We start from the raw sequence: 20,376 nt of genomic DNA on the forward strand, positions 1-20,376 counted from the left end.
AGGCCGCTAACAAGTAGATGGCTTTCTGTCGCTTGTCTGACACATGCAACAAGTCATTGCAAGTAAACAAATCAAAAGATACGGTCAGAGGTGGATCCAGGGAGTAGCCTACATGAAAAGCAGACGTTTACTTTCTGTAATTACAAACACGTGTCTGCAACCACTTGCAAAGTTAAAGGGGGTCATCAAATCATTCCAGTTGTGTATTGCTTAGGCCTACACCAAGAAGAGAGCATTGCCATATGGTGCTTCAGTCTCTCTAGTTTTTCTTCTTTTTATTTTTTTATTTTCATTGGTGCAAACTAAACTCGTTTCAAGGAGCACTTCAAGTGTTTCAGTTGTGGGATGATATCATGTTTAATGACAGATTCCTATAAGCGATGTATCCAGATACACATCTAGCAATACTGTGCCATGTGAACATACTGTAAGATATTAGGAAAGGAAAGTTTATTTTAGTGTTTAGCAGACACTTTTGCCCAAAGCGACTTACAGAATATGAACATTACAATAGTTAAAATGAATGGTAAACAGCTCGTAAAAACGTGGTAAGTCTGCCTTAAGCAACATAGTAATAATACAAATAATATAAATCCAATATTAAAAAACAAAATAATGAAAATAAACAAAACCCATAAATATGCAGACCACAACAAAACCATATTAGAATTAATAAATGAAGTGTAAGCTGAACAGATAAGTCTTTAGACCCCTCTTGAAAGACCCAAAACTATCACAGGAACACAGAACACTAGCAACCCATTCCACCAACGAGCAACCACTGAGGAAAAAAAGTCTTGAATTTGACCTCTTAGCGTTAATGACTAGTCGACACAGCAGACGCTCATCAGAGGACAGCAGTGGGTGATTGGGGATGTAGAGCTGGATCATGGAATTGAAATAGCAGTTGCAGATCCAGTAAGTGTCCTATAGACCAGTGTGAAGGATTTTAATTTAATTCTGTCTGTTGCAGGAAGCCAATGGAGAATAACTAAGAGAGAAGTTACTTGTGTCCTTTTTGGCTGATTAAAGACCAGTCATGCTGCAGCATTCTGAATCAGCTATAATGGCTACATAAGCAGGCAGGCCAGCTAACGATGAATTGCAGTAGTCCAGTTTGGAAATGACCATGGCCTGAACAAGAAATTGTGTGGCATCTTGTGTCAGATAATGTCTGATCTTCCTAATGTTGTACAGGATGAACATTAATAACCCAAACCACACACTAAGAAGGCTCACATACATTTTATTTACAAAATTAATTAATACATATTTTACATATATTACAAGGATGTATGCAACACTGAGTAGTGCAAATGGCTCTGGCCCAGGGATCACTCACTCACTACAGAGACCGAGATCAAGATTGAGCTGTATGTGTGTGCGTGTGTGTGTGTGGTAGCAGGGTCACCATGTTTAGGATTGGCATAAGCAGGACGTTATGGAGAGAACAGTGCGGAGTTGGCCGTGCTGGTTCAGGAATGTGTTGCTCTCATAACCTTGAGGAACACATGCATTCCCTGGACCTTCTGCCCACAGCAAACACTCTTCTGGGTTAGCAGCACTCCTACAATGTGGATAAAAATAGATAAGTTAGCAAATAATAATGACCTGCTTCAATGTGGATACAAATAGGTTACATAAGTTAGCCAATAATAATGACTTGCTTCAATGTGGATACAAATAGGTTACATAAGTTAGCAAATAATAATGACCTGCTTCAATGTCTACAAATGGTTTTTGGCCTTTGTTTGGCTTATGGCTTAAGGAAATTCAGTTGAGTTTTGGAAGGACATACAAACCTTCATACTACTACAGATAATCAAAATCAAACAATTAAATGTTAGACCCCATTTCTGGACACATTTATGAGTTTTTGGCATCAGATGTGCTGTTAGATCAGCTTTTGGGATCAGATGTGTTGGACCATAATACTCAGAACCCTGTCAGCTCCATGCCTTTCCCATGCTGTTCTTCTTATGCTTCACTATACATGAAGATCAATACACGAGCACAGAGTCAGTGTAGAATTAAACCTATGCTGATCACAAAAGCTTTTAAGAATGCTGAATCTAAATGAAATTAATCAGAATATTTGTGGAGATCAGCAGTGTTAGTTGGAAATTAAACCAGACATGATTCCTCAGATTCCTCTTGATACTGGCCAGGGTTCTGAGGTGTCAAAGCAAACAGTTCTGGGATGGGTGAAGGAGGAGTGGAGAAGGAGGAGTGCTGGAGAGTGTGGTGTGGTATGGTGTGGTGGAGAGTGTGGTGTGGTGTGGTGGAGGGGGTTGCAGTTGTCCCAGCTGTGCTGGCGCTTACCTGAGAAGACATCGGTTTCCTATGGCACAGCTCCCCAGACACCTGCCCACATCAATTTCCTGTGGAACATTAGCAAGACAAGAGATTCGGCCATCAGCTCACTGCCACTTGCAAACATCCACCCCCGCACCTTTGAAACTGGGGATGGGGTAGGGGGCAGGCCGTTAAGCATATTAAGTGCTTTGATTTGACACCTGCAGGCACCATTTGGGCACTCTGTTCTTCACACGTTTTGGGAGAGGGGTGTTAGACAGTGACAAACTAAACAAACTAAAAGTTTTACCCACAGGAGTGAGTTTGGTTAGTGTAGTGGCACAATTTGTTTAAAAATAAAAATAAAAGTACATTTTAGATAGATAGGAACAATGGTAATGGCCACAATTATTTATCAATGCTACTACTTTTGTAAGTACACTTTATGTGCAATAATGTAACATTAAATGCCTCTGTAGCTACAAGAAACTAGATAATTGTAGCACAGTAAATACATTTTCCTTATTTGTTTGTAGTTATGACATAATGTAGTTATGAGCATTTGTCTACATTTTCAGGGCCTCAATGTGAACAACTGACAAAATGCCTGCGAGAACGGAGAAGCAATATGCATAAGCAATATTTCACCTCAAGAATGTCATTCATTATTATGGTAAGTCTAGTAAGCATTCATTATTAGTAAGTCTTAGTATTAGTAAGTTGGTAAGTCTAGGAGTATTGTATGACAAAAGATGCAAAAGATGTATTTGATGTATAACAGATATTTGGACTGTTTCAGAATTTTACACTATTTGAACTTCCTCAATGAAAAATGTCTCTCCTATAATTACTACTATACCGCATTAATGCTATTTTTATTTCCTGTAAAATAACACTGGCATATATCATTTATTTCAGCTATGTACAAGTTGTGCTTATAGATGTCCTGCAGTGACAAATCTGGATAAGTAAAGAACTCCATCATCCCCAGCACCCCCACCAAGTGAGTTGAATTTGGAGGAAATGGATTATCCTGGGCCCAGGTGAGAAGACTGACAAATGTAGATGACTTATTAGCTATGTCTGTCACCTCACGCCAATGACAAACTCCCATTTCCTGATCCCGGGTCATTGGTGAAAATGTTAATTAAACATGTGAATTCAGAGCAGGTATAGTCATTTCAGGGCTTTCCCCACCAAAACCTGAATGTCAGCCTCAATCTGCAATTGATCCCTCACTACTTAATCCAGATCAGTTAGATGGAGAAGTCCGAGTAGCTTACCTTGAGTTTCTCACTCTTGACTCCATCGGGGTCATAGGCCAGCTCATAGTGGTACTCAATGTATGGGATTCTGTAGCACCCTTCCTTCATCTCACAGGTCTCTACGGTCTGCACCAGCTCAACTTTGTTTGGGTTCTCAACCAGCGCAGCGTCAAATTTAGTGGGGACACAGGAGAAGCCCTCTGTAGGAAAATGGAAGCATTGATGTTAATGTCACGAAATGTAGGGCCCACATTTAAAATGGCATGGGCTGAAATAGGCCTATATCTCACCGCCTATCCATTTCTATTATGAACCTTTTCTTGTTATGCTTCAACAATCATTATTTGACATGTCAATTTCATAGGGTAGTGGAAAAATCATATATATATTTGTTTCGTTTTATTTGCGTAAATTTATGATAGGTTTCACAAAACACACCTCGTTCAGCCTTGGAGCCTGCACACTTCCCCACATCAACGACAGTCTCATAGGGTGTTTCGAAGTTGAAGGTCTTTAGTGCGGGAACCCGCATACACTGGGACAGTTTTGTCTCGCAGTGGCATTCCTCGATGGTCTCAACCTCTCGGAGGCCATCAAAAAGCATCACCTTGTCCACTCTCAGGCCGGTTGGTTCACACGTTAAATCTGCTCCACACGAGGGAACTTTGCTGGAGGCATCTTTAGTATGTGGAGACGTATCCTCATTTGATTTAACCTGATAAAGCTGAACAAGCACAAAGATTGAGGTTAGCTTATATTTATTGGCCCTGAATAGTCAACAATGTTATCCAGGAGTAAAACTATGATTTCTATATTACTTTATTATATTAATATACTATATTGTAGATTCTATATTACCTGTATTTCTATATGTAATCTACAGCTACACAAAGCTTTCCAATATTGACTATTCCAGGCTTGACCATAAGACCATGTACAACAGCGTCCTCTTGTGGTTGTTGATGTTATTGCTGGAGCAGTTCCAGAGTGCCTTACCTTTTTGTTCCTGAGGTAATCCAGCATTGAGGAATGCCTGGGATTAACACGTGTGGCTGTGTCATGTGATGGTGAAGCTTTTATAGGTCCCCCGCAATGGCTTCTGCATTTGCCCACATCAACATTAACTGGACTTCCTGAAATATCTGTAAAAAAACAAAACAGCTATTTCTACCGGGAGTAATTTTATTAATCATATCGGCAATATTTTTAAGGTTTTAACTTCTATGATCAGCTCTCCACTAACCACATTAAACATAGAAAGTCATAGAAATGGTGTGTTCAAGAAAATAGTACTGACATAGAGCATCATTAGAATGGATGAAATAAAATAATGTTCCTTCAAAGATGTAAGGCCACATGATATGGCCACACCAGGTTCTTGGTAGAACATGTGTGTCAGTGTCATGTGAAGATTCTTGTGAGATTCTCTTGTGAGGGCACCACAGACTAAGGCCACGAATGGGGCTTCCAAAGACTAAGGCCAGCCTCTTACCTCGGCCGATGTAAACAAGATGGCTCTGGCGCCTGCAGCAGGCCCTTTCTGTGAACAGGTTCCTGGGCTCCATATGCTCAGCTAACACAGCACCTACTGAGGGGGCGACAAGAACAACAGCAGCAGGCAATTAGGGCACTTCTGCACTACAACGCTACACTACAACTGCATTACAACATGGCAGCAAATCTGTGTGTGCCAACAGGACTGATTCTTCAAAACAGAACACTAATGTAAACAAATAGACCAACATTAAGGCCTATTTTTATATATATAATATATACAGTATATATATAATAAAATAATCAGATCCATTTTTTAAAAATAGTAATAAAAGTTGTAATAATATTATATATGTAACAGTAGATTCACCACTGTTTCATTTGCTAATATTTTGTATTGACAATAATTATGCTCAGGCACTCCATTCAACCTTGGCTTGAGCGCCCTATCCTAGTTAAACAGGCATCACTATGTTTGACAGAGGACTGCAGTGAAACATTTTGGGGATCTTATGCTAATATTCTCCAGAAAAATAAATGCTAAGTATATAAATGATTAAATAAAGGAAAGCTTGAAAAGACCCAGTACTTACAAACTTGACGGAGAGTGTAGAGAATAATGAAGAGACACAGGGTTGGCATATCCATAGTGCTACCTCTCTTCTTTGCAGTAGCCTCTCCTGACTCTGTGGATCCACTCTGACCCCTGTGTGTCACTGGCCAGGGATATTTATATTGGCCTGTTGTTCTGACTGCAGTTGTCACTGGCTGATGGTGTGGAGTTTCAGGGGAGAGGAGCAAGAAAAAGGACAGGACCTAATCAAATTTCCATGCTTGAAAAGCCACCTCGGGGACGGTGTTTAAGGCGGAGGGCCACATCAAAGGCAGTCCCTCTGGAAAGCTCCTGGAGTTTTCACCTTGGAGTTTTCACCTTGTTCCCCTTTGGTGCTGGGGGATCTAAACTGATACATGTGCCTGAGATCTGCCTAATTAAGTGCTTAAAGAGCTTTGAGACCCATAAGCACCGCTCACTGAAAGGCATTAATCATCTTTTATCTCAGGGGGATAGGTGTTTAGCACCTCCACTTAAAACAAAAATGGTCCCGGCCGTGTAAACAAGATCAGCGAGGGGCCTGCACCACCTCGAGATGGGTTCAGGGGTGGGGGGTGGGTGGGTTTGGTCACGCAATCACCCATGTGTTTATTCAGCGCTGTGACCAAATGGAGTCCCAGCAGCCACAGGCTCAAGGGCCAGGCCACTGCCCCATCCACACACTCTGGAGAATCAGGAGGGGATAAGCCTCAGAGGCCACACTGATATAAAAGCAATTTAGATGTCATAATTACAGATAAGCACTCACATTACAGGTTGCTGATAAAGACTCCTCGGAGTGAAACAACAGAGAAAGAAAAAGAAAGAGGTGAAGAAACTCACTGATGCCCCCCCCCCCCCACACACACACACATCCCATACACACACACACACACACCAAAGCATTCTACCACACCTTATCATTTTGTCTCGTACATGCTTATTTTTTATTATGGTACTGCTTGATTTGACCATAGTCCAATTTTGCTGTGGTTTCTAGGATGAGGAAACACACCCAACTTGGACCGTATTCAGAGCATGTTGTGGTCTCAACATGCGGAGTCATTCCACATCAAATTTGTACTTACCGAAACCAAACCCAATAAATTTTCGAAAACATAATAAACCATCTCTGAACAGGACAGCTTATTTGCAGACAGCAGGAACCCTGCGTGATCCGACTCGTTTGCTTTTCAGTTTGGGATCCAAGTGTGTTCTTTCACAATACGTTGAGCAGGGAAGAAAAACACGACAAAAACATTTTTTTATTTATTGTTACATAGAATTGTGATGAGGCCATGGCCAGGCAAAGATAAATTCTCTCCAGCTCTGAAAACTGAGCAAAGGAGTTGGCAAGCTTCTGACTGTCAACATCTTGAGGGATTTACACTTTTTAATATGTGAATTCTACTGCAGAAACTGACAGTTCTTTGAAGTCTACCCTTCATCCTCACCCATTTTCACCTTGGCTTACTTCATTGATTGAAGTTGGGTTACACCTTCAGGAGCACATCACACAAACTCATGCACTGAATACACTGATACCAGAAGGAAGGGGTTTCAATCACAAACAACTCACAGCTAATCACAGATAATTCTCATGATCATTGCTAATAGGGACTTAAAGTAGTCTTCCTAAGAAATTATCATTCATCACGAAGCAATGTTATTTACAGTGCAACTAATGGCACCCCAAAATTATTTGACACAAACTAGACCTTTTATTTTATTATTTTCTGTTAGCACATAATAGCCAACCCCTGAACAATTGTACTTGATACATCCTTTCAGTCTCTGTCTCTCTCTCTCTCTTTATCTCTCTCTCTCTCAAACACACACACACACACACACACACACACACACACACACAGCACACTTATACATACACACACACACACATACACACACACACACACACTCACTCAGGTGTGCTGCTCAGAGGATTATATATGAATCAGCTGGATGAGTAAATGCTGCTCACGTGATCACTACCAGGCCAGACTGATCAGACAGATCACAGTCTGCATGTGTGTGTGTGTGTGTGTGTGTGTGTTACTTATGAGACCACTGTCTGCATGTGTGTGTGTGTGTGTGTGTTACTTATGAACTTATGAGACCACTGTCCGTCTACGCATTTGTTTAGTCTGGTCTGGCTTGTAAGTGTCTGGTTCACAGGACCTGTCCCTCTTGTCCTTCATCTTGACCTGGCTTTGGGTCAGCACTGTACTACTCCTGCCCACTGTACAAGGCCTGCCCATAAACCTGTGCACTATACTGTATATATATATATATATATATATATATATATATATGTAATGTACGGTATGGGGTGTTAGCAGTGCAAGGTCATAGGTGAGACAGTGTAGGAGTAAATGTAAACAGGTAAACAGTTTACAGTGACAGTGCAATACAGTCAATGTAAACAGGTAAACAGTGCAGTAGTAAAACGTAAACAGGTAAACTAGTAACAGCTAAAGTGCAAATGCTAGACAGGAGGTGTTTTGTTCAGCAGTGTTACAGCCTCTGGAAAGAAGCTATGAGTATGCTCTCAATGGTACAACAGTAGAAGTCTGTTCGAATCCTAGGACATAGGTGTGCTTTCTTCAGGGTTCGTAGAAAGTGAAGGCGCTGATGCGCCTTCTTCACCAGACAGGAGGAGTTGAGAGACCAAGAAAGATTTTCATTGATGTGTACCCCAAGGAACTTAAAGCTAGACACACGTTCCACCTCAGCACCGCTGATGTGGAGAGGGATGTGTGCCCTGTTCTTGGCTCTCCTGAAATCCACAATGATCTCCTTGGTCTTCTGGGTATTGAATGCCAGGTTATTGTTTTTGCACCACATAGCTAGGTGCTGAACCTCATCCCTATATGCTGTTTGATCAGGCCCACCACTGTGGTGTCATCTGCAAACTTGATTGTGGCATTGGAGGCATAAACAAGTGTGTACAGTGTTGAATAAGGTACACAAGTGTTTACGAATATGATTATGATTATCATTATAACACAATCATAGTGGTAAGTGAACGAGTCATTGCTGTGTTCACAGAAGTTAATGTAATTATAGGATAATGGACTTGTGTGTTATAGTTATACAGTATATGGTTATAGTTATGGTATTTAGCAAACCCTGTTGTCTAAAGTGACATACAAATAACAACAATACAAAGTTAAATTTAACAGTTTCAAACAATTGAAAAAGTTGGTAAGACTACATTAAGGAGAATAGCAATAATGAACAATAATGTCAATTCAATCAATAACCTAATGAAAATAAATGAATACTATAATATACAAACCATAATGCATGAGAAAGGCTTAATAAACTAAGTGCATGTTGAACAGATATGCCTTTAGACCCCTCTTGAAAGACCCACAACTATCACAGTATATATAATACGATGACATAACTGTGTTTGAAGCACAGTACTAATGCCTTCACTTACACTAATGTAAACTTCCAACAAAGAACAATCTTATACACACGATTAATCCTCTGTGTAATTGTTTTTTTATTTTATTTAATCTTTTCTGCAATGACCCAGACTATTTTGAAACACAAGGCTTATGTCATTAGTCTGTCCTTCACCTAGAGGCCAGTGAGTGGCCAAAGAGCGTACAGATACCTCTGGAGAAAGTGCAGCTGCAGCAGGCAGTCATCTCAAAGCCTCCTGTCTGGCAGGGCAGGGCAGAGCATCAGTCCCGTCTGGAGGATTAGTTCGCTCTGAGACCACAGCGCGGCACGTGGACAAGAGTAAAGTCACTCTGAGCGCCAGGGTGTAAGAGGAAGACTCACAGAGACAGGGAGTGTAGTTGCATGCGTTGTGAGTGTGAGGGAGAGGAACTTGACTTGAAGTCCCTGTCGCTAAGTTGCAACAGGCTGTAGAGGAACAGAAGGACAGAGCAAGACCAGTGGACAGAAGAATACCTGGCAGATACTGACAGATCAACTGGCACTAGACTAAGGGGGGAAACATCCATCCCTATCAGAGAGGCACAACCGTCCGCATCTGTGGAGGAATTGTGGGACAGAAAAATCTTGGCAGACCCAGACTGACAAACTGGCATAGACGGCAAAGGAGACAAACCCAGCGTTAGAAGAGTGTCTTGGATCACTTTTAACTGTCAGATAAGGATCTCTGACTGCACTAATGATACTGGTTCTATTTCCTTTAATTTCTGGAACTGTGTGGGCTATCTGTGTCGGGGCAAGTGAAGGAGCAACTCTACACTCTTTAATACTCCACTGAAGAAATGGCAGATGAGCCCTGTTCACTCTTGGACGGAGAGAAAACATTTTGAGGAGAAACCACAACCAGACGTTTCTTAGGTGCATTTATATGTCTTTGTGAACATTAAAGCGGAATTTGGAGTCACAGTCAGCTTTCTAGGCTATAGGACGCAAGAGCCAACAGACACACAATGCCCTCTCGCCCGAAAGAGCCCACCCCCCACATTGCCTGGACGGCTGAAGTCAAAACGACCGAGGCAGAGAAGAGCGCAAAGATTGATGGGAAACATGAGGCCTCCGAAAGTGTCCATGAGGCCACAGAGGTGCAACCTAAGCAGACATCTTTCACCCAGGCTGTTAACAACCTGTCCCACATGGACAAGGTGATGAACGACTTGGCGTTCGGCCGCAGGGTGGGATTCTATGAGTTACGAGGGGAGATTGGCAGCGGGAACTTCTCCAAGGTCAAGATGGGGGTGCACGACCTGACAAAAGGTAAGGTACTCTTGCACCAGGGATGGCTTGTGTACTTTTTGTCTAATTAAATGGCATACCGGTACTTTGCTTTTTACACAGAGTTCTTACATATTTCTTCAAATACTGTTGTAATTTACATATTTTCTTACATTTCTTACATATTTGTAATCTACATGAATGTAACATTCAACAATATATTCAGTTATGCAACGGGCATAATACAAGAAATTGACTGTATGTTGCAATCACCATCTTATTTAACTGAAAACCATAGCTTAATATAACAAAAATATCAATTTCTATTGAAGTCACCAATGGCTAGCCTCCTGAAAGGACTGCATGCCCTGTGTACATCAGACACATGGCACATCCCAGAGGTCTTCCCCGGGCATGTTACGCTACGCTGTGCTCTGGGAGGACATGCTAGTGAGTTGAAGCAGGTCTCCCCTCCTGTCTTACGTCGTCAGCAGCACACACACACACACACACGTGGCTCTTGTCTCGCACACTGCTCAGTAAGTCTGTGGGCCTCCTAACTGGGTCAGAGCCTGGAGGGCAGGAGCCGACTGGCTACTGAGCAGCTGCTAATCCCCAGAGAGCTCACCAGGCAATGGCCCTGTAGACCCAGACAGGAAAGCAAGGTGAAGAAGGGAATGACTTGCTTCATCCATGAGGTCATGTCTTACATGTCATGTTAGATAAGTGTCTTTAGGTTCTATTAGTAAATATTGCATGTATTATATATTGTATTATTCATTCATGTATTTTGCTGTAGTTAATTAATTTTGTAATTGCAATGTTGTGTATGCGTAACGTGTAATATGTGTAAGATGTTCATGTAACCCTAGTTACACATGAACTTCTTATTTCAATTCTAATTGTTCATTCTTTCTCCTTTCTCCTCACTTTCATTCTCCTCTTCTCACTCTGGTTACTGTGACTCCTCTTTGTGTTCTCTCATCTTTGTGCTGCACATTCTTTTATGGCACCAAGAGAGGGTAGCTATCAAAGTACTGGACAAAACACGCCTGGACAAGCGGTCACAGCGGATGTTCTCCTCCGAGGTGTCGTGCATGGAGAAACTGTCTCATCCCAACATAGTGCGTCTGTATGAGGTGGTGGAGACCCTGCACCGGCTCTACCTGGTGATGGAGTATGCAGGTGGAGGAGAGCTCTTCTCCCGCATCGTCACTAGGGGGCGTCTCCCTGATTTGGAGAGCAAGATGGTCTTCTCACAGATCCTGGCTGCAGTTAAGCACATGGTAAGCACACAGAATTGACATCCAAGCTGGTTTTCCTTCCGCTGGTCTCAGCAGCTTTGTGAATAGGTTTTAAAAGAAAACTCTTAGTTCTAAGAGTACTCTTAATGCTTAGATGAAATGCTATGTGAACACAGTCCCTGGTTTCTAAAACTTATTTTTAGTGCATATATATGCTAAAAGTCATGCAGCCTAGTAATAATTGTACGGGCCCTCTGCCTGTAGCCTAAATATCAAGATACATGTTGATAGTTTTAATTTGACTCCACTGTCTTTTTCCAGAAGGCTTTCCTTTTATCTTCAGACTATTTTGATTCAGTTATTATTTCCATACCATTATTTGGCAAACTTTGGCTCTATAAATTCCCTTCATCTTTCTCCTTCCTTCCGTCCTTCCTTCCTTAACACCATCCTTTCTTTGTGTCCTGTCCCACAGCATGACAGCAACATTGTGCACAGGGACCTGAAGGCGGAGAACATCTTCTACTCCACCAGCCACTGCATCAAAGTGGGGGACTTTGGCTTCAGCACTGCGAGCCAGCCCAACGCTATCCTGAAAACCTTCTGCGGCTCGCCGCCCTACTCGGCCCCGGAGCTCTTCAGGGACAAGTCCTACAATGGCCGCTACGTAGACATGTGGGCCCTGGGCGTTCTGCTGTACTTCATGGTAACCGCCACCCTGCCGTTCTGTGCTACTAACCTGGGCCGCCTGAAGCACTGCATCTTGCAGGGCTCCTACATGATCCCCTCCTACGTCCCCGAAGGCTGCCAGCACATCATCCGCGGCTTGCTGAGGAGCGTCGCGGCCGAGCGCTTCTCTATGGCCCAGATGATGTCCAGCGCGTGGCTGAAGGGTGTGGAGTATACACAGCCGTACTCTCCGGTCTGCCTCACGCCCGCTCACCTGGCTGACCCCGCGAGGGCACTGAGCGCGGAGGAGAGCGAGGTGAAGGTAGCGATGGAGGAGATGGGCATCGGGCGGGCGCAGCTGCTAAATAACTGCCTGGGGACGGACGCGCGCAACCCCATCACGGGCACCTACCGCATCCTTCTGCACCGTGCCCAGAGAAGGACCACGGTGGAGGCGGCCGGGTACGACGTGTTCCGGCCCACGGATTTTCGGCCAGTCCGACGCTGGTCTGTCCCCATCACGGTTCTGAGGAAGGAGGCACCTTCAAATGTGTGCTCCATCCTTTAGGGCAGCTGAAAGCACACCTAGGGCCTCTCTGAAACTAGTCCCATTCCCCCTCCATTACTGAGTGTACTCAGGTGGGAATCACCCTCACAGCTAAATGAGGTTCTCTTGATTAGCACGTAGGGTATAATACTGCACTCAGCTAAGGGACGAACCTCACTCTACCTCAGTCACTAGGGGAAAGCAAGACGGCCACCATTCAACCCGAAAAAAGTCATATAACCATTCTAATGACTCCAAAGCTGTTATGTTAAGGTAAATTAAGCTAAAAAACCTGCATAGTTCCCCTTTAATTTATGTGATCTAGGATTTTAATTGATCACTCCCAAATGGAATCACTGACCAAAAGGGTCCAGGAGGGGGCACTGGTGTTTCTGTCCAGTTCTTGAGTACACCATGTAAATTCAACTTTGTAACACTTAACTCTAAACATTGTATTCTGATTGGAGATATTGTATCAGTATGTATGGATTTGTGTATTTATACATTGCAATGATAACAAATTAAATTATTAAATAATATTACATTTTTTTGTTAGATTTTTTGCTAGAATAAACCTCACAACAAAACAGCTATAACAGTAACACAAAACAACAACAATAATAACATATCTATTATATTACATGAATAAAACTGATTTAAGAAGCCAATCCCACACACACACACACACACACTCACCCAGAAAATCAGTAATCTTTCCATAAAGCTATTACATTGTCATGAACCCTATCTTTATTTTAGCAGTTTTACACATTTAGTTTCAACCAGTGACTTCTCTGACATACCACTGACGTACAAATGTAATGTTCAGTGGCAATGGCAAAATGGCAAATAAAAAAAAAGAAATCAGTAAAACAATCTGCTGTCAATCATATCTGTCTCCTACACATAGCTTTTTCTGCTGGTGTGTAAGCTTACACATGCATGGACCTTTTGATACAGCATTTGTTGTATAGCATATTAACCACTTCCCATCAGTTCCTTGATATCCTACATCAGTACTGGCACTGTCTTGCAATTCACTGCTCCATTCCCACGTGCAGATTTATTGTAATGATCTATTGCTGTTTTATGCAATCCTCATAGCACTCGGTTCAAGGGTGGGCCACCTCGCCTTCCCTTTTCCTGTATTTGTTGTGTCAATATCCTCAAGCCATACTGTATTTTTTTAGTTCCCAGCCAGATTATGGCTCGAACAGTTGCCTTACCTTGAGACTTTTTTGGCAGAACAGGAGAGTGCCATTGGTTTTGATTAGTACTCCCTGTTCTGTACCTGTCTTTCACTTGGTGGAGCCGTTCAAGATGGGGTATTAATGATGCAATAGTGGTCACGGGAGAGGGAGAGGGAGAGAGAGGGGAACAGAAAGAGAAACAGACAAAAGAGAGAGCAAAACTATTGAAAAAAACACTTGATACATCCAAACTTGCGTCGCATGACCCTTTCGTCCATGTTTTTTTCTCTAAATGCACTGTTTCCAAGAAGTCCTGATGTGGGCCGATAAAGGCCTAAACTAACAAAAACTATTTAGCCAAAACAAAGATATGCTGCAACCGTGTTCTTAACCACTCTTTGGATTGATGATTTAGGCTATAAAGGGTTGTTTCTCTCTCTCTCTCTCTCTCTCTCTTTCTCTCTCTCTCTCTGCCCCTCTCTCTGGGTTAGACACATTTCTGCTTTAGAAGGCACTTTGGTTGATTGTTCTCCCGCAGGCACCTTCTCTCATTCTTAAACTTTTACTCATCTTTCTCAACATCATACGGACACTTGCACTACATCCTCACACATTCTACTTCCTCCCCTAGACATCTTATTGACGGCAGCTCTGACTGCAGTTATTTTCTGCAATAATTATTTTAAATAAATACATGTTAGGTGGCTAAGCCACTGTTGTCAGATAATTCGTCACACCTGTCACCAGTTCTTAACATTTTTGGGTTAAAAACATAATGGAGCTGTTTATTTCCCTGGAGCCTTCCTGTGCATGGCGCCAGTTGGGCCAGGTTGTGGGACCCCAAGCAGTTGTAAAGGGAGCACTGAGTGGGTGGGAGTTAAGCAATGGAAGAGCTTGACATAAACCTTTGAAATCAGCTAAAGTCATAAAAGTTGCTGTGGCAGTTACAGCTATATTTTGGTATGAGTTTCTACATGTGTGTGTGTGTGTGTGTGTGTGTGTGTGTGTGTGTGTGTGTGTGTGTGTGTGTGCGTGTGTTTGTGTGTGTGTGTGTTCGTATGTATTTGTCTGGATGTGGGTTTTGTATTTGCATGGTCTGGTGCCAGTCACCAAGACAATGTATCAGCCTCTCATTGCTCCAAAACCATGCCAGGTTAAGTACATCACTGCTGCTGTCATGAAGCATTTTGAAAGGCATTTGTCTAACAGAACTGTCAGTCCAGCATCAACGCCCTTGTTGAAAATATGGGCATATACAGACACATATCAATGGACCCTGATCGGTGCAATTAGTTGAGATATGATTCGCTGGAGGAGAGATATGACTCAGTGGAGGAGAAATGTTTATGCTCTGCCTTCTTGGCACAAGAGCTTTGCATAGTGACTGCAGGCCATTGATATAAGTGGCCTAAATTGCAGCATTAGTCTCTATAATCAACAGCTATGAGTTTGACCCACTTTTCAAGGCTGCCTGCCCTACTTCTGAAAGGAGAGTAGTCCAAATCCATTATCGAATATATGCAAGTGACATCTTCATACCTATTCCTCTTAGACTCTCTCAACAGGACTGCAAGGAAGAGCCCTCTTTACACTGATCCGCAATCTGAAATATCCATGTGTTCACTCCACTTCATGCTTGCCGTTGAATTTGGAGAGAGCCAAAAGAGGCACTGTGCATCACGTACATTTGCTCACTCCAGTACACTGCCGTTAACAGGGATGCAGTGGTAAAATAAGATGTGGGTAAACTATGAATTCTGTGTTCATGGTAAGGTGGACTGCACCGCGGTATCATTTTTTTAGAAAAGGCAATCAGAACATGTTTGATGATGGTGGAGGTTATTGTCCAATGTTTATAACAATACAAGGGGTATTAAATGGTTCTTAGAGTGTTGCTGAGTGTACATGTTGTGATTGTGGATAATACAGTGTGATTTTTAAATGTTAAAAGTTGCAATTGGTGAAAACTCTTTTGAGAGGTGGATAAACTCTATTAAGAGGTGGTTAAACTCTATTTCTAAAATGTCAAAGGTGCGTAAAACTGTGTTTAGCCTCCACTACATCCCTGGTTAACCCCAGCAATGACAAGCATAATGATATGAATGATTGTCCGTATTGCGGTGTTGTCTGAGGATGTCGGGTTGTTTAAAATCAGGCACAGCCTTGGGTTATCTGCTGTAAAAACCTTCCATTGATTTACCATGGTCAAGGCATGAAGGAAGAATAGGAGCCTAATATTATGCCTGGGGCTAAAGCTATTAATCACATTAGGAGCCGCAGCCTAGGACCCGATGGCTGAGATCTCTATCAGCAAAGTCAACAAGGCCTGGACAGGTTTAGTGAATGTGCGTGAAATGCAGCAGTCTGCTCAGGTTAAGAAAAGGGACTTTACCCATTACCTACGCTCTCAAAATATGACACATGAAAGAAAAGCAGGAATCAGCATGCTCACTGTCAACAGAGATGTCAATGCATCTTTGTCTGTGTATGTGTGTGTGCGCATGTGTGCGCGCATCTTTCTGTGTGTGTGTGTGCGCGCGCGCATCGGTGTGTGTGCATGCGTGTGTGTGCATGCGTGTGTGAGTGTGTGTGTGTGTGTGTGTGTGTGTGTGTGCTTAATTGCATTCAGTATCAATATGCATTTGAGTAGAGAGAGAGCTGTGTGTGTGTGTTTGTGTGTGTGCATGTTTGTCTGCATGTGACCACTGAGTAGACAAGAACCTTGATGCCAAAATGTGTGTCCTGTTGTGTCTGTGAATTTGACTTCTTTTTAACACTGACCGATTTGCTGCAGTTATTTTGAGTTGTGGGAAATGAAAGTGTAACAAGTACACAGAGCAAACAGACTCAGAAGACATGAAACATGAAAATGATGTGCAATACGATAAGCCAGTGTTGTTTTTAAACTTTTATTAACAATTTCTATAAAAAAATGGTAGTAAAAAAAAGCCTGAATATCTACAATACATTTCAAAGGCAACAAAGAAAGATAACCTCAGTACATACATTAAGGCACTCCAGAAGTTAACAGGGCTATTAACCTTTGAGCTTTTAGGATGCTATAAAATGGACATGCAATTTGATTACAGCATTTGTTACACCACAACAATAAAGATATAACTTCTGCTTACAAACTCACCGCAGCATTACATTAAAACATTGTTTCACATCAGCTTCTACCCACAGGACTTTATGATAGACTTCACTTATAATATACATATTTCAAGTGCAATAATATAACACAAGAGACAAGAAAAATTTATTAAGCCATCAGCTGGTGAATTTCTACACTGATTATTACATAAATCTAGATTCTTTGTAAAACACTCCAAAGTCAAAAGGTTGTCCTTGATTAAGTATCTGAGAGACATTCTTTCCCTGTCCTGTCCTTGCCTGTTTGTCAGTGGTAAAAAGGAGTAAACGCCTCTGAAGATGAAGATGTGAGATTCACTCGGGCTTGTTCAAACATTTTCTGTGATAATGTGATCATTGAAACGGAGAAGCATACTGTTCTACTCACACACACGCACACACACACACACACACACACACACACACACACACACACACACACACACACATACACACACACACACACACACACACACACACACACACACACAGATTACAAGGTGTCAATAATGTGCAGTCACAATTTTCAGTTACATTGGATGTCTCTCTCTCTCTCTTTCTCCCTTTCTGTCTCTTTCTCTCTCTCTTTCAATAATAGTGGGCCCTCAGCCAGCATCACTGCCTGTGTTAGTTGTGTCAATTTGCCAGTGGTGTGTCTCATTGGCAAGATACCAGTCTGTGTGTCTGCAAAAGAGGCAATAACAAAAGAAGAGTTTGGCTAAGCAGGAGGACGAGATCAGATGAGCAGGGGAGGCAAACGGAGTCTGTGTCCAAAAACGTGGAGGAGGTGGAAATCTTGTTCACTATACGCTGTTAACGCTGTCTCTCTCTCTCTCTCTCTCTCTCTCTCTCTCTCTCTCTCTCTCTCTCTCTCTCTCTCTCTTTCTCTCTCTCTCCATCATCCTATGCTCTGGAAAAAAAAGAACAACTTGAATAAAACACTTATATATCACATTTTGGACCAGTGAATTGTGTTAGCCCCAGAGATGTTTTGATTAAGGGTGTAAGGGTACCTTCTTGTCAAGTTTCTTCATGAGCTCCCGCACCCAAAGCTGCTTTGGGTCGGCACAGAACACTCGACCTTGACGACCCCTCCGCTTAATCGAAAACCTGTCAAGGTCCACACGAGAGATTAAGACACCTTGTTCTTGTCCTTGTTCACCTTGTTCAAGTTGAACAGGGTACATGTTTTCTTTTTGAGTGCTCCAAAGTATACAAATAAAACACAGACTTTTCTTTAGAATTGAGCCATGGAATGCATAGCCACACAAAAACAGACATGAGGCTGATATTTACACTGAACGATGATGGAAACTTACACAGTGGCAGGGATGTTGCATCCTCCATCTAGCTCTTGCTTCCGGTAGCTTATGACCATTCTCCTGACATGATGGGAGGGCTTCTTTGCATACTTTAGGCAGCAGTCCTCATAGGAACCTGGGCACAGAAAGGCCACCACGTTCAACAGCATACCGGTAACAACAGAGCATCACGGCTATTCTTTACCTGACACTAGGCTTGCCTGTTGCTATATTAATATGCCTCTATCGTTTACACTCAGGCTCGCTTCTGTATCATATGAGATAGCGAAGGCTGTTGTTTAGGGGAGAGATCCACTTTAGCCCTGAGCTTTATTGGTTGACTTACTAACTTTACAAGAACAGCTGCAGGTTAATCATCACACACCATAGCAATATAAATGCTATCACAAGCAAACAATGCGACTCCCTTGCACTGATAGCACAGGCCGACATACAATACATTTTCAATGAGGTGCTGCAGCAATAAAAACCAGCCAGGAAATGAACTGTGAACGATTTTCTTATACAACATTTGATTGTCCAGTGAATCCTGATAAAGTGGAGATAAGTAACTTGAAAGGAATCAAAGACGTGCTGCTAAATGAACAGAGAGCTTACCTTGTGCCACAGTCAGGTACAAACAGGTGAGAATGACAAGGAAGAGAAGCGTGTAGAACCTCATGGCTGTTTCAGAGCTGCAGAGAAGAAAAGAAGACAGAATTTCCCGTCATGGCTTTGTCTGGCATTGATGATAGATTATCTGATGTGTCCTGGCATTGTAGGAACAGCTTTGAACCTTGTTCTGATGTGTGACAAAAGAGAGAAAAAAAACTGTTCTCTTCCTATAATCCAAGATTACACTGCAAAAAATGATATTTTACCAAGTGTTACAATCTTGTATTAAGATAAAAGAAATCTAGTTAGTATTGTTTTTTTTAGTATAAAGATACTTACTTTGAGCTTAAACTAAGTCACAGTCTTCTTAAATTCAGACATAAAAACAAGTAAATCTATCTGCTGTGGAGTAAGTACATTTACCTTAAATTGTCTTAAATCTTCAATCTTATCTGAAATTAAGATAAAATTGAAATTACTTACTCCACTGGCATATACATTTACTTGTTTTTATTTCTTAATTTAAGAACATTATCTTACAAGAGAGCTCAAAGTAAGTATCTTTTTTACACAATACTAACTAGATTTTTTTTAATCTTAATATACGATTAAAACACTTGGTAAGATATATTTTTTTGCAATGTATAAAATTAAAAGAAAGCTGGCACGACAGTAAGTATGTGATGAAATTCCAAGAATCCCCAAGAAGAATAAAAAGATCCTGGTCTTACTGAGAAATGGAGCTACTTACTCTCTTTCCTGCAGTATTGGTACAGCTTTTTCAGATATATGTTTAAAATGTTAAAAAGCATTCAAATGATTTTTGGTCCACCATGCGGCCTGTATGAAGATCCTCACTACACAAACAACTCACAGCTAGGGCAAACCATAGGCATAATTTTTTTCAGCTCTCTCACTGAACTATTTGGGGAAGTGTCATTGGTTAAACATGAATACAATGTATTTTACCATCATAATTTAACATTTCAAATAAAAAATGTTTTTTTCATATCTAATCTGCATGCTCTGAGAGTCTTACCTTTGTCTGCCGGTCTTTGGATAACTCCTTTTAGAGGCTCTGCAGGAAAACCAGCTTGCTTTATATATTCAGGTAGCCTGACACCTGCTACTTGGGACACACCTCCTGACAGATCTTATGCTGCAATCAGCATCTTCCATGAGCATTTACACCACGCATGTACAGGTTTCGGGATTGGAGAATGATTATGAAAAAAAGAGTGTTAAATGATAATAAAAAGAAGAGTCTGAACAATACAGTGATTCTTTTCACTGCAGTTTGTGACCTCGGTGGCACTGGATAGTCATAAAATGTTTAATAAGGAAAAGAT

At 41.8% G+C, this 20,376-nt stretch overlaps 3 protein-coding genes across 4 annotated transcripts; 1 reads left to right on the top strand and 2 right to left on the bottom strand.

The window, feature by feature from the left end:
- Nucleotides 1-1,416: 1,416 nt before the first annotated feature.
- Nucleotides 1,417-5,142, bottom strand: pnhd (pinhead). Its single transcript, XM_042104486.1, has 6 exons — nucleotides 5,053-5,142; nucleotides 4,505-4,702; nucleotides 3,999-4,223; nucleotides 3,579-3,760; nucleotides 2,323-2,381; nucleotides 1,417-1,567 (listed from the first exon to the last, which is right to left on the bottom strand). Exons 1-6 carry the CDS (start codon nucleotides 5,123-5,125, stop codon nucleotides 1,417-1,419), a joined length of 888 nt encoding a protein of 295 aa, XP_041960420.1. The 5' UTR covers nucleotides 5,126-5,142.
- Nucleotides 5,143-10,067: 4,925 nt separating this feature from the next.
- Nucleotides 10,068-12,810, top strand: LOC121705162 (serine/threonine-protein kinase NIM1). Its single transcript, XM_042086016.1, has 3 exons — nucleotides 10,068-10,371; nucleotides 11,347-11,615; nucleotides 12,049-12,810. Exons 1-3 carry the CDS (start codon nucleotides 10,068-10,070, stop codon nucleotides 12,808-12,810), a joined length of 1,335 nt encoding a protein of 444 aa, XP_041941950.1.
- A 4,762-nt stretch (nucleotides 12,811-17,572) lies between these two features.
- ccl25a (chemokine (C-C motif) ligand 25a) lies at nucleotides 17,573-20,116 on the bottom strand. 2 transcript variants are annotated; one of them, XM_042108639.1, is made up of 6 exons: nucleotides 20,067-20,116; nucleotides 19,031-19,107; nucleotides 18,431-18,548; nucleotides 18,125-18,221; nucleotides 18,008-18,021; nucleotides 17,573-17,957 (listed from the first exon to the last, which is right to left on the bottom strand). In XM_042108639.1, exons 2-5 carry the CDS (start codon nucleotides 19,092-19,094, stop codon nucleotides 18,010-18,012), a joined length of 291 nt encoding a protein of 96 aa, XP_041964573.1. In that variant the 5' UTR covers nucleotides 19,095-19,107; nucleotides 20,067-20,116; the 3' UTR covers nucleotides 17,573-17,957; nucleotides 18,008-18,009. The 2 variants fall into 2 exon arrangements, with proteins under 2 accessions (XP_041964573.1, XP_041964572.1); XM_042108638.1 differs by having other exon boundaries at nucleotides 17,573-17,975.
- Between the last annotated feature and the right edge of the window lie 260 nt (nucleotides 20,117-20,376).

This window comes from Alosa sapidissima, chromosome 1 (genome assembly GCF_018492685.1).
Source record: "Alosa sapidissima isolate fAloSap1 chromosome 1, fAloSap1.pri, whole genome shotgun sequence".
Classification (NCBI taxonomy): domain Eukaryota; kingdom Metazoa; phylum Chordata; class Actinopteri; order Clupeiformes; family Clupeidae; genus Alosa; species Alosa sapidissima.

Bases quoted from the DNA above. Each gene is read 5' to 3' on its own strand.
- pnhd (XM_042104486.1), bottom strand. From the start codon at position 5,125: ATGGAGCCCAGGAACCTGTTCACAGAAAGGGCCTGCTGCAGGCGCCAG. The intron at 4,224-4,504 runs GCTGTTGTACAT...CCTCCAGCAAAG, and splicing joins ATCAACAACCACAAGAGGAC to TTCCCTCGTGTGGAGCAGAT. The intron at 3,761-3,998 runs GTGTGTTTTGTG...ATTTTCCTACAG, and splicing joins AGGCTCCAAGGCTGAACGAG to AGGGCTTCTCCTGTGTCCCC.
- LOC121705162 (XM_042086016.1), top strand. From the start codon at position 10,068: ATGCCCTCTCGCCCGAAAGAGCCCACCCCCCACATTGCCTGGACGGCT. The intron at 10,372-11,346 runs GTAAGGTACTCT...TATGGCACCAAG, and splicing joins GGTGCACGACCTGACAAAAG to AGAGGGTAGCTATCAAAGTA. The intron at 11,616-12,048 runs GTAAGCACACAG...CCTGTCCCACAG, and splicing joins TGGCTGCAGTTAAGCACATG to CATGACAGCAACATTGTGCA.
- ccl25a (XM_042108639.1), bottom strand. From the start codon at position 19,094: ATGAGGTTCTACACGCTTCTCTTCCTTGTCATTCTCACCTGTTTGTAC. The intron at 18,549-19,030 runs GTAAGCTCTCTG...TTCTGTGCCCAG, and splicing joins GTACCTGACTGTGGCACAAG to GTTCCTATGAGGACTGCTGC. The intron at 18,222-18,430 runs GTAAGTTTCCAT...GGACCTTGACAG, and splicing joins TGCAACATCCCTGCCACTGT to GTTTTCGATTAAGCGGAGGG.